Genomic DNA, 13,180 nt, shown 5'->3' with positions numbered 1-13,180 from the left:
AGAGAGTTTGTGTTATTATTTCAAAAAATCATCTTGGAGGCAGGAACCTACATTGGCTCCCAGTACATTTCCGAGCACAATTCAAAGTGTTGGTGCTGATCTTGAAAGCCCTAAACGGCCTCGGTCCAGTATACCTGAAGGAGCGTCTCCACCCCCATCGTTCAGCCCGGACACTGAGGTCCAGCGCCAAGAGCCTTCTGGCCGTGCCCTCACTGCGAGAAGCCAAGTTACAGGGAGCCAGACAGAGGGCCTTCTTGGTGGTGGCGCCCACCCTGTGGAACGCCCTCCCACCAGATGTCAAAGAGAACAACAACTACCAGACTTTTAGAAGACATCTGAAGGCAGCCCTGTTTAGGGAAGCTTTTAATGTTTGATGTATTATGGTATTTTAATATTTTGTTGGACGCTGCCCAGAGTGGCTGGGGAGGCCCGGCCAGATGGGCAGCGTATAAATATTATTTAATAATAATAAAAATAATTATAATAATATTTTCAAGCAGAGGCTCCTGCCTCCGAGACCCTCACATTTTTGCCACAAATGTGCTGGCATTCGAATCCTTGATGGTTTTCCTTGCCTCTCCAGGGCTCGCTTCTACGAAGGTCCTGAGCTGGTGGCCGACACAGGGGTCGTCCTGGACACCACGATGAGAGGCGGGCGCCTGGGGGTCTTCTGTTTCTCCCAGGAAAACATCATCTGGTCCAACTTGCGGTATCGCTGCAACGGTGAGCAAGCCCCACTCCCTCCCGCCCAGCCCCACACATCTTCTCTCCCCCTCCCTGGGTGCAGCCTTCAAAGCCATGCCCATTTTAATGCCAAGGGGTGGAGCTAAAACAGATTTAGTGACTGGGTTTCACACACAAGCAAAAAAGAAAGCGAGTTTCAGTTCCTTTAACGGACTCCAGCAAGTTGTGGGCCTTGGGGTCTTATTTCCTTTGGGACTCACCTGTTGGAGGCAGTGATGCTTCTGAACAGGAATTGCTGGAAAGCCCTGGAGGGGAGTGGGCTCTCGCACTCAGGTCCTGCTTGGGGGCTCCCCATGGGGGCATCTGGATGCTGGACTAGGTGGGCCCTTGGCCTGATCCAGCAGCCAGTTTCCTTATGTTCTTGTGGAACCTCCAGGTCCAGTGGCAGTCTATCTGGATCCCTAGTTTCTTATGGGTGTTTAGCCGCTGTAGGAACAGAGTGTTGGCCAGGGAGGGGTGTACCAAAGCGCTTTGCCCCCACAGTCGCATCATCAAGTCTATATTTTACTGGGCTGGACTCTGTAACTCCCTGTGTTGCAGGGGTTGGACTGGATGACCCTAAGGACCCCTTTCAACTCTAAGATAAGGTTGCCAGTTTTTTTCAATTGATCTGGGGACACTTTAATTACTACACATTTGGGACGTTGATGATGATGCAGCGATGGCGGTGGCAGAGGGGCTGCCGCTGCCTTGACCTCAACCGCCACGTTTCCCCTTCCTCCGAGGCATCTGGGCTGCATCCATAGGAGTATAGCATCTAGATCAAGGGAAGTAATAGTGCCACTGTATTCTGCTCTGGTCAGACCTCACCTGGAGTACTGTGTCCAGTTCTGGGCACCACAGTTCAAGAAGGACACTGACAAACTGGAACGTGTCCAGAGAAGGGCAACCAAAATGGTCAAAGGCCTGGAAACGATGCCTTATGAGGAACGGCTAAGGGAGCTGGGCATGTTTAGCCTGGAGAAGAGGAGGTTAAGGGGTGATATGATAGCCATGTTCAAATATATAAAAGGATGTCACATAGAGGAGGGAGAAAGGTTGTTTTCTGCTGCTCCAGAGAAGCGGACACGGAGCAATGGATCCAAACTACAAGAAAGAAGATTCCACCTAAACATTAGGAAGAACTTCCTGACAGTAAGAGCTGTTTGACAGTGGAATTTGCTGCCAAGGAGTGTGGTGGAGTCTCCTTCTTTGGAGGTCTTGAAGCAGAGGCTTGACAAGCATATGTCAGGAGTGCTCTGATGGGGTTTCCTGCTTGGCAGGGGGTTGGACTCGATGGCCCTTGTGGTCTCTTCCAACTCGATGATTCTATGATTCTATGATCTATCTCCTTTCTCCATGAGCCTGGACAGCCCCTGAGTTGTTGGTTCTTCGGTGGTGGGGGGGGGGAAGCAATGTGCGGTGGGTCAGGTATGGAAGGCGGAGAAGGAGGGTTGAGAGCAGCGGTGGTGGCGAGGCTAGGCCAGCGCGATGCCTCCCTTCCCATCGGAGCAGCCCAATCCCATTCCTACTTGCGTGCAAGCAGGAGGGGGCAGGGATCTCTCAGGCAGTGCCATGCCTCCCTTCCCTTGGAGTTGGGAGACTGCTCCAATAGACAGCATGAAGCCTCCCTTCACAGCTTAGTTTCTGGGAAGGGAAGGCGGAGGCAGCAGTTGCGTCTTAGAGCCCCTGCACGACCATCAGATGGAGACTTCCGGGCAGCTCCTGAAGCCAGCCAGAGCAAACTGCTCTGGGCTGCTGAGACTGCTGCTGCTGCGTTTCCTGGGGACATTAGAATCATAGAATCCTAGAGTTGGAAGAGACCACAAGGGCCATCGAGTCCAACCCCCTGCCAAGCAGGAAACGCCATCAGAGCACTCCTGACATATGGTTGTCAAGCCTCTGCTTAAAGACCTCCAAAGAAGGAGACTCCACCACACTCCTTGGCAGCAAATTCCACTGTCAAACAGCTCTTACTGTCAGGAAGTTCTTCCTAATGTTTAGGAGGAATCTTCTTTCTTGTAGTTTGGAACCATTGCTCTGTGTCCGCTTCTCTGGAGCAGCAGAAAACAACCTTTCTCCCTCCTCTATGTGACATCCTTTTATATATTTGAACATGGCTATCATATCACCCCTTAACCTCCTCTTCTCCAGGCTAAACATGCCCAGCTCCCTTAGCTGTTCCTCATAAGGCATCGTTTCCAGGCCTTTGACCATTTTGAAATCGGGGGACATTCCGGGGATGCAATTTGTCCGGGGACTTATTCGCAAATCCGGGAAACGGGGACGTCTGGTAACCCCATTCTAAGATCCCTGCCTCCTGTTCTCTCATTCACAGACACGATCCCAGAGGACTATGAATCTTACCGGAACCAGCAAGACTACTAAGCGCCTTTTAGGGTTGGCCCGAGACTCACATACTCACCCCTCTGCTTCCTGCTCTTTTTACGATATATCAGATTATGGACAGTCCTGCAATACTTTGCAGCAGCCGCCCAGCCGCCCTCTGGCATCGCTGCGCCTCCCTTTCCCTAGTAACCGGAAGCCCCCTTGGAATCCCTCACTGGCCACGAATCTGCTGAATGTTCTGCACCATGCAGAAGAGTAGCAGCTAATCCAGCTGTTCCAGCGGAGGCGCTTGAGAACATGGAGGGGAGAGGCTGGCTAGGAGAATCTCTCCAAGAACTCCAAAACACTTGCCAGCAGAGGGAGGCTGCTTCCTTCTGCTCCAGCCCTAGGTAGGGGGTTCGGGTCTGATGTCAAGAAAGTGGGGCTCACCGTTGCACCCCTGCATGAATCACTGTCCAGGCACAGATCAGCGATTCATGCAAAAACGGGGTGGTGCGATGTGAGAAAATGGTCATATTCTTGCAAGTAACCAATTTTGAGAAATGTATGACTGAACCAGCTTTAAACTGGACAGGGAGGGAAATGTGTGCTGAGCTTATCCAATCTGGCCTGCTCCGGCTTCCTGCAAGAGAGGTGCCCCTGCTTTGGTTAGATCCTCAGCCCCTCAAGGCTCAGGTGGTGAGAAGCCTGGTGGGCGGCTGCCAGTCTGAGCAGGTGACCTTGGGTAAATGTGGCGCAGGGCTTCCTCCCAAACCCAGTTGCACGCTCATTCCTCGGTCCTGAATCTCTTGCGCATTAAAGGCAGGTAATGAAATGTGCACCTTCTCGGAAGCAATAAGAAGAAACGCAGAGAAAGCACTTTTAAAAAAATATGTATGTATAGAGAATTTGGAAAATTAAATTACTTTGTCTTAAGGACAAGAAGGTTGTGTTTTGTTTTTTGATGCTGCCCGCGGGGCAGGCTCTCTGAAAGCCAGGAGAGATCTCAAAAAGCAAAACTGCCGTCTGGCTAGGGAAGAGGAAGGCATTTTGCAAAAAAACCCACCCCTTTTTAACCCATTGCAAAGCAGCTTTGCAATTAACAACAATTATTCAGAAAAGCAGAGCTGAGCAGCCAGAGAGAAAAACAGCTGAACTTTATTACATTTCATTTACAAATAATGCAAAGTTACAAAGACAAAAAAAGCCTTCACAGAGAAAGAAAGAAAAAAAGGAAACGAACGAACCAAAAAAAAGAGAGATCAAAAAGAATGTACACAGAGTTTTGCCGCTTTTTCACATCATTGTCATGTTCTTAAGTTTGCAAAAAGAAGAAAAAAACACACACACGCTTACAAAGCCACCTTCAGGGTTCCTTTTTTTTTTGCCAAGAAAAAAGCCACAATAAATTAAGCTTCTATGCTCCAGAGTTCCTGTGCTGCTGCCCCCAAGTACCCCCCTCCCCACCCCCCAAGAAAACCTGTAACTCAATGGTAGGATTTGCATATATCAGTAAAGTCATTCCACTAGTCCTCATGTTTTTCTTTTTGTTTTAAAAAAAACCTATAAAGAACAGGATGTTACACAGTCCAAAAATACAGAAAACAAAAGACTGTTCCCTTCCCACCCTTTTAATCCGCCTCCCCCCCCCCACCCCAAAATATGATTTTTGTGTTACTGTTTTTTAGCTGCCTGTCTGTAAGGGAAGCTGCCAAACACAGCTGAATCTACCTTATTCAGATAAAACCCACATTTCCCCTGGTGTTCTTTTACACTTTCAGGTGCCCCAAAAGAAATGGGGGGGGGAGAGAAAAATTTAATTTCCTCCCTGCCCCCAAAAGAAAGCCATGTATTGAAAAGCTACCACCCGACTAACAGCTAGAACTAAGCACATTTTGTTTACTTGCTAAGTTGCGTTAATGTTCTGGATGTCTCTAGCAATATGGTAATTATAATATGGATAATTACGTTTAATGTGCAACTGCTCATGCCCATATAGAGTTAGGAACTAGTTAGGATCGAAGGGGGAAATAACGTCTAGGCATGGTCTTATCCCTCCCCCCCAAAAAAAAGAAAGTGATGTTAGGGTTGCAGCCCAATTAAGTTCTGCTCAGAGCAGATCCACCAGACCCGTTTGGCCACATCCGTCTGTTTCAATAGGACTACTCGGAGTATGGCCAACAGCAGATGCAACCTGCAAAAGCTTGCAGAATTAATCCTGGTGTTTCTGTTGCGTATGGCAGGGCAACCAAAGAGATGCGCCACACGACAAGCGGCTGCATTTGCAAGCCGTGCCTTAGCTAAGTGTTCTCCAAATCAAGGATATTGAGTAGGTATTATGCCGTTCCCTCTCCTGGCACAGAGAGTTTTGAACGGTTTCTGCAAAGGGCCGATTTCTATGCGCTGGTTGGTTAGGGTTTCCCGAAGTGAAACGCAGGTGCCGAGTCATCAAGACGGTTGTGGATCTTCCCCACTCCAAGGATAATGGCTTTTAGTAGGGATTCCTGATACCGCCAACAAAAACAACAACGATGCAGCTAGTCCCTGTGGTCTTTCTAAAAAGTATCAGCTGCAAATGAAGGCTTATGAAACTAACAGAACTGTAATCTAGAACTTACAGGTATCCCCAGACCGGGGGGGGGGGGGTGCGCGCACCACAACCCCCCACAAAACACTTAATCCTCCCGCCCAATTTGGCAAAAACAACCCCCCCAAAAAAACCCTCCCTCCTTTTATTTCAGCAAGTCGTGTTTATTTGCACTGAATTCAACTGAATCCTACTTGCTGTTCGTGGGATTTTTAAAGTGGGGGACATGCCAAACTTCACATCCCCCCTCCCCAATCACACACACTTGCAAAGGGGTGGAGGGGTTATGGGGAGAAGTATTTTAACCCACCTGGCTCATTCATTTTTGGGAAGGGGGGGGCGGTCAGGGAGAGCATTAAGCCTCTGCGGATCTGCCCAGTTACCTTTTAAAGCTCTGCTGGTGCTTTTTTTCAGAGAAGCTTCTACTGCGCACCCAGCCCCAGCCTCCAAAAACCTGCCAGTCCAGCATTTTTTTTGGGGGGGGGGGGCGCCATGTTGGCGAAGGCTGGGCCAGGAGAAGACATGTCCGGCTTAGGTCAGCCGTGCCATACAGTAACAGAACACCGTTTGGATGTGGCGGCAATTGGTAATAATGGTGATAATCATTTTATTATTTGAACCCCGCCCATCCGACTGGGTTGTCCCAGCCTCCCAAACATATATAAGTTGTGTCGGGGGGGGGGGTTGCGGAAGGAGAAGGCATCTCAGAGCCCCCCTCCCACCCTACCCTGTCCCAAAGGTGGGCTTTCCACCGTTTTTGACACACCTGAAAATTGGGGCTGGGTGCAGGGAGGAGAATGATTAACGCTGTGAATTTTGTCATTGTTATCAATATGCCGAGAAGGCTTTGGGGTGGAGGGGGGGGGGAATAGGAGAGGAGAGAAGGGAACCAGGCAAAAAGCAAAAAAAAGGCAATGAATTCTCAACCACAGGCGTGAGATCGTCCAACTTGCAGGGGGACATTGAGCCAAGACAGCCTTTGCTTCAATACACATGCTAAGATACCAACAGCTATTATACATTTTTTTGCTTTCGGTTCTTATGTAAAAGGGGGATGAAAACCAAAACCCAACACCCCAAAGGCAGAAAGTACCAAGCTGTTGCTGCTGCGGCTGCCTCAAAGCATCTCCCCCCCCCCCCAGCCTGCGTTCCCCTCCCCCCCAAAAAGCCACGCCTTTCCTTTATAAACACAGTAGAAACTGGCCAAGCTCACATTTATTTATATATACTTTTTAAAATATATATATATATATATATATATTTATATACACACACGCACCGTGCCCTCCTCCCCCTTCCCGAAAGGAAGTTGTTTCCCCCCCTTTTTTTAAAAAAAATAAAAAATAATAATAATAAATACAACGAAAAGCACAAAGATATCGACCGAAGTTCCATAAACGTAGTGTGTTGGTTATTAAAACCCTCCGCACCCCCCAATTCACATATTGCAATATGGGAATTCCGCACAAAGCCTAAAAGTTTTCTTTTGAAAATAAAAGGTTAAACCGGTTCATTAAAAAAGAAAAGTTACAACACAAAAACACTTAACTTTTTGTTTGGGTTCCCCATTTCCCCCCCCCCCTAAAAAAAAGAATGCATACTCAGATATTCAACTGCTCTTTCACAGATGTTTTCACAGTGACAAGGGAATTTTTTTAATTAAAAAAAATAAAAATCAAAGTGCCTTCTTTCTTTCTTTTTTCAAAAGCCATGGGTGTAGTATGTAGGTAGTCCTCTTCCAGAGAGGAATTCTACCTAAGAAAAAAAAGGGTGGGGGGAGATGGCTGCCTTGAAAGGATGGAGGCAGGAAAAAAAGGGATGGAAATGGGACCACCACAGAAAAACGAGGGGGGGGGGGAAGAGAGAGAAAGAAGTAGCCTTTTTCTTTTTAAAAATAGGAACAGCTCAGTCTCTTGCTGCCGCCTGTCAGAGATAGATTTACAAGGAGCCCCCAGCAAGACTCCTGCAAACATGCAGAAAAGCCACAGCGATAACAAGACTCAGTTTTCCCTGGCCATGCAATGGGCAGAAGCCGCCCCCAAATTTGGCCTTTTTTGGCAGGGATGGGGGGGATGTCTTATCCTACCCGCCCCCAATTTGTGCATAGCTGGGTCTGACCACCACCGAGCCCAGCATCCTGTATCCGAGGACATCCATACAATTAGCCCCCTGCTTGCTGGGGGTTTGGTTGGCCGCTGTGGGAAGAGGGGGCTGGGCCTGATCCAGTTGCTGGATCTGTACCCCACTCCCTGCACCACTTTTAAGTCTTGCTTTTTTTACACTTCCATTGCAGTTTGCTTACACATGCACGCACACACACACACACACCAATATATATGTATATACTGTATAGTCATTCACTCTGGCTCAGGATACTTCCCCTGCTTTTGCGAGACATTTTTCGAAGCTGACGGAAAGCACTGTGGATTTAAAACACCAGCACCCGGCCTCTCTTCCGACAGCCTGCCATCCCCGCAATTGCTTCTGATACCCATCCTGGCCTCTCGACACCCGCTGGCCGCCAGAGCCCACCCAAAGAGCAGGTGGGGAGACACACACCCCTTAGAAAACCGGGACCAGGTCCACCGGGGCGTGGGGGTTACAGGGGGAGGGGGCAGCGGAACTCTGCATATGCTCAGGAACGCTTCTCCACACAGCTTGAAATGGAGCAGGGCCCTGACAATGAGGACGACAGTCATCATCGTCATTTAATTCATTTGGCACTTGATGCCAAGAGGGGCTTTTGGGGGCCAACGTCCATTTTCAAAGACCAACAATTTGGTGGGGATTTTAAAAGGAAAAGATCCTGCTTTAAGGAATGTGACGTGGGGTTTTTCCCAGAAGAGACCCTTGTTGATTGCAAAGATACTCGAACTCTGCAGAATTGGGCCCTAATCAGCTCTAGGGCTCTAACATGCCTTGCTAATATTTTGGGCTGGCAGCAAAGCTCCTGCTAGGAATCACAGACTTGTAGATGTAGAGCTGGAAGGGACCCCAAGGAGTCATCTAGCCCATCCCCCTTCAATGCAGGAACCTTTCGCCCAATGTGGGTCTCGAACCCACAACCCTGAGATTCAGAGTCTGGTGCTCTTACCAACTGAGCTATGGAAGCCTGTACTGCCTGGCAACCAGTGGCCTCTGTGGGTCCCACTGGGATGAGAAGGCGCAGTACCCCTCCTGGCCTGCTCCAGTGGAGGTGCTGTGGAGCAAGCGGAGCCTGATGAAAACTGGAGGGACATTGACTTCTGCGCTCCGTTCCTCACTGGGAACTTTTTCTTGCCAAATTATAAGGAGAAAGGGCACTGCTTATGTAAGTTCAGGGGCTTAGACCGCACTGCAGGGGTGAAACTGGTCTCGTTTACACAGTATTATTAGCTGGCGCACACACACGGAGCAATACTGGACCAGGCTGGTGTCAGATTAAGGTCCATAGAGACCCAGGATAAAATGACCACTCAGCGCAGGTATTCCCTGGGCCAGCTGCCATCTCTTGGCCTAACCTACCTCACAGCGTTGTTGGGAAGGTAAAGGGGGGGGGGAGGAAAGGAGAGTACAGAAAGAATGGCTTAAGACAAACGCACCACAGTGCCCATTCAGACACAAGCCAGGCACCTAACCGAAAGAGAGCAGCTCTTTTAAACCTGCCCCTAACTGAGCAACGAACAACACTCCCGCTTCTGAACGAAGCAGGACTTCCTGCAACAAAGCATTCTCCCCTGGAACAGAATCATGGTGGGCAGAATCCCCCAAAAGGAAGGATATGGGAAGCTTTCGGCTCTGCCCCCTTCAAAATAAGCAATTTTAAGCAAGCTTCTGCATCAGTTTCTGACGCAGTCAGAGCATGGATCTCAAAACCTCCGGGGGCCTGGCCTTAAACACAGAATTGAGGTTGGAGGTGAGGATAGAAAGCCCCTTCCCCATGATGAAAAAACAGAAAGAAGCAGAATATAAGGTGCATTAACGGAGGAAGTAATTTGCCGTTGCGCTAGTCATCGCTTGGCTACTCAACATGATAAATTAAGAATGACGCTGCCCCTGTTGGGAAGAGAGAGATCGAGCACATCGAAATATCTTGCGCTACGATCCTGCCATCTTTAACCATCGTTTCCAGCAGCAGCAACAAATGAAACACAAACCAGGAATTTAAACAGGGCCCCTCCAAAGCAAATGGTCCCTAATGCTCAGTGACCCTCAAACAAATCCATAAAGGTTTTTTTGTGTTTGTGTTTCACGTGTGTATACAGATATATATATATAGATATATATTAAGGCCATTTTTGTAAAACTACTTACAGTTTATCCGCACGCAGGCTCTCCTATGTACATGTGTAATTTAGAAAAGGGGAGGAGGAGAGATTTCCACATCTCCCTATAAAACTGTCCGGTTCGAGAGCTGTGTGTGTTTACCAGACCAGGAAACAAGTCTTTCAATTCCACATCCCCAAACGGAGGCCAAAGACTGAAGAGGACTGTGCACATGTTGAGATCTGAGGGAAGGGCATCCCAGAGAGTTGGACCAATGAATTCTGACAGGATCGCTGGAGGCCAAAGGACGAGATCCCTGCATTCACCATCCGGAGAAGGAGAGTTACCACCTCCTGTTTGTTTGTTTTTTTAGCAGACGGGATTCCTCCTCGTGTAGGAGAGGGACCCAGAGCAGGCTTGAAATGGGCAGACCATGGCGAGTACTAGAGGCTAAAATACTGATACGGGTTATATAACAATGGGAGAGGCCACTTCTCGGGAGTCGAAAGGGCTGGGGGGAAAGCACTGCATTGAAGCGCCCACACAGAACGCCTAGGAGACAGCACAGTTTTAGTGCAAAAGTCGTAAAACAAAGGATGGCACAGGCGGAGTGTAAGCAGACATGTACTCGGAACGGGACTTCCTAGTGGCACATGCAGGGGCCCAGCTGTAACTCGCCGGGGAGAGCTATGGCAGGACTCAAACCCAGAACCTGAGGGAGAACAAGGCAGGGACTCAAGTTGAACGCTGCCCGGCAAACTCAGAGCAGAAGAGGGGACGGCGGGGAGGTGAGCTCTGCTGCGCCAGCCAGGAAGGCCCAGAGGACTTAAGATATCGCCCAGCCAGGCCAAGGGAGCCACAGGAAGCTACCAGATTAGCATTTTCGGCAAACGGGAGGTTCACTTCCTCCCAAGCAGCACAGAAAACCAGGGACCTGACCTGGAGAATGGGAAGCTGTAAAAGAAAAGTGTTTGGGGGGTGGGGAGCAGAGAGACCCTGCCTGAAACATTCAGACTCACAAACATGCCTGCGAGAGGATTTCTGAGTCTCAGGCATGTGTTTCAGGGACCCACCAACACCCCAGGGGCACTTGGCACCAGATTCTGCCAACGGAAAGTGACAAACGCATCGGAGTCAGTCCAAAAAACTGTCCCACGCCAAAGAGCGCCTCCCGCTCGAGACGGCAAAGGAGAGAACATCTCTGTCCACTTTGCAAGCAGGAGACGTGTGTGTACATCTTGGGGTCCCCTTAAACAATTCCCCACTGAACCCCTCTGATTCTGCCACCCTCAACAACCATTTGGGGGCTCAGTCTGGCTCGGCACCCCTCCAAGACTGACCAGATTTTCCTTGCTATTCCCTGCTAAAAAATAACAAATCATGCACGTGAGATATTTTCCTTTAATACTGGGCGGGAACTGCCTTTGCCATGCAAAAAGGGGAGGGGAGAGAGACTTGCACGCTGGGCAGCAATAATCCCGCAAGCGTTCAACCCAGAGGAAACCGCAGCTCCTTCCTTTAGGTAACGGAAGTATGCGACATAAATAAAATTGCCCCTCCTCTTCCTCTACCTGTCCCCCACCCCCTGCCAAAAAAGTCCCTTGAATCGGAGAGGAGTTAGGCGGCTCGTGCAACTAAATCCCCGGGCGGTGTTGCACCCCAAAAAGAGATGTTTCTGCAAGTGTTGAGCAAGGAGGCAAACGGGGGAACAGGCAGCAATAGAGTTTTGGATGAGAGTCAAGGCTAGCGAAAAGAGTGGGGGGGCAGGAGATCACTAACCGTTTACACCCCTTCCCATCCTTCAAAGCCAAGCATCTGCCTCAGGAAATTATTCTGGAGGGCTCACCGGACTCTCCCCACCACCTCCTGCATTGAAACCCCACCCACCCCATTTCCCAGAAGGAAAGCAGCAATATCCACAACGTAGCTTTCGAACTCAGGGGTGGTGGGGCGTCACGTGTCTGTCGCGCAACCCCCAGCACCCCACCCCAAGCTCCCGGCTTCATGCAGAAGTGGCTGTTTCTGTAACCAAAACCGGAGACGCGGTAGTTTCGACAGAGGTGGGGAGGAAATAAGAACTATCTATTTACCTTTTCAGAGCGCTTTGCCCAGCCACCGGGGGGGGGGAGTGAGGAAGAGGGGGAGCAGCCTCCTCTACTGCCGCCCCACTCCCCGCCTTCCCAAAGACAAACACGGAGAAACCATTTAGTGCAAAGGAGAACAAGGACCGAACTTTGGTGGCAAGCAGAGGGCGAGAGGAACGGAAAGGGCGCAAGGGGGGCTTGTGGATAAAGAGGTCCTCTCCCAAACCAGTGGCCTCTGGAGGGCGGGGGGGGGGAGACGGGGGGGTGGGCAGCTGTTCTGTGAGGGTGGAACGAGCCCGGCTCTCAGGTGCGACGAACCCGAGGTGGGCCGCTCCCTGCCTCTGCGGGTGCCGAGACTTGGTACACCTTTTATTTGCGATTTGGCATGCGCTCTCTCACTCTCGGCGACGTGCCCCCTCTTCCCCTCTCCCCTACAGCCGGTCCATCCGGAAAGTGTCCTCTGTGGCGGGGTCAGCGAGGACCATGTCGGGGTCGTTGAGCATGTGCAGCCCGTCCAAGGTCAGGGGGTCGATTTTGAGTTCGTCCAGGGGGAACTGGGAATCAGAGTCGAAGCTGACATCCCCCACGCCGGCCAGAGAGCTGGTCAGGTCCTTCGACAGGCTGGGAGGGGACTCCCCGGTCACTGGGAGTGGCAGGGTGGAGGGAGAGAGAGAAAGAGAGAAAGACAGACAGACCTTTGGTTAGGATCAGCCTCCGTTCCTCTTCCACCTGACCCACTCCTTGGGGCAACCCAGGAGCTAGCTTCAGACGTTGGCAACACACGAAGCTGTTCAGACAGTCAGACCCAGGGTGGGGGACACTCCCAGCCCGACCCAAAGATGCTGCAGGGGATTGCACCTGGGGAAAGCTGCATGTGAAGCCCTATAGCTAAGCTGCAGCTCTTCCTAGAAAAACTATGTTCTAGTCCTCATGGTTTTCCAACAAGGAAAATGTAGGAATTTGCCTTGTGCCGAGTCCGACCCTTGAGTCCATGTAGCTCAGTTCTGTCTACACCATGGGTAGGCAACCTAAAGCCCGGGGGCCAGATGCGGCCCCATCGTCTTCTCAATCTGGCCCGCAGAAGGTCCGGGAAATCAGTGTGTTTTTACATGAGTGGAATGTGTCCTTTTATTTAAAATGCATCTCTGGGTTATTTGTGGGGCATAGGAATTTGTTCATTTTTAAAATATATATATAGTCCAGCCCCCCACAA

The 13,180-nt window shown here is 50.2% G+C and overlaps 2 protein-coding genes across 8 annotated transcripts in view; one reads left to right on the top strand and one right to left on the bottom strand.

Moving 5' to 3' along the window:
* COMP (cartilage oligomeric matrix protein) overlaps positions 1–5,112 on the top strand; it is a 43,165-nt gene extending 38,053 nt beyond the window's left edge. The window contains exons 18-19 of the mRNA XM_079960561.1: positions 584–723; positions 3,062–5,112. Of these exons, the coding sequence (XP_079816687.1) occupies positions 584–723; positions 3,062–3,111 (190 nt within the window). The 3' untranslated portion in view covers positions 3,112–5,112. The remainder of the gene's footprint in view (positions 1–583; positions 724–3,061) is intronic.
* Positions 4,190–13,180, bottom strand: part of CRTC1 (CREB regulated transcription coactivator 1) — a 50,611-nt gene continuing 41,620 nt past the window's right edge. For all 7 annotated transcript variants that reach the window (XM_079960644.1, XM_079960646.1, XM_079960648.1 and 4 more), the window contains one exon: positions 4,190–12,610. In XM_079960644.1, the coding sequence (XP_079816770.1) occupies positions 12,399–12,610 (212 nt within the window). In that variant the 3' untranslated portion in view covers positions 4,190–12,398. The remainder of the gene's footprint in view (positions 12,611–13,180) is intronic.

Source organism: Podarcis cretensis (assembly GCF_951804945.1).
Source record: "Podarcis cretensis genome assembly, chromosome: 18".
NCBI classification, from domain to species: Eukaryota; Metazoa; Chordata; class Lepidosauria; order Squamata; family Lacertidae; genus Podarcis; species Podarcis cretensis.
Note: the sequence above shows the minus strand (reverse complement) of the source record. Positions and strands in the feature narration are given on the sequence as shown.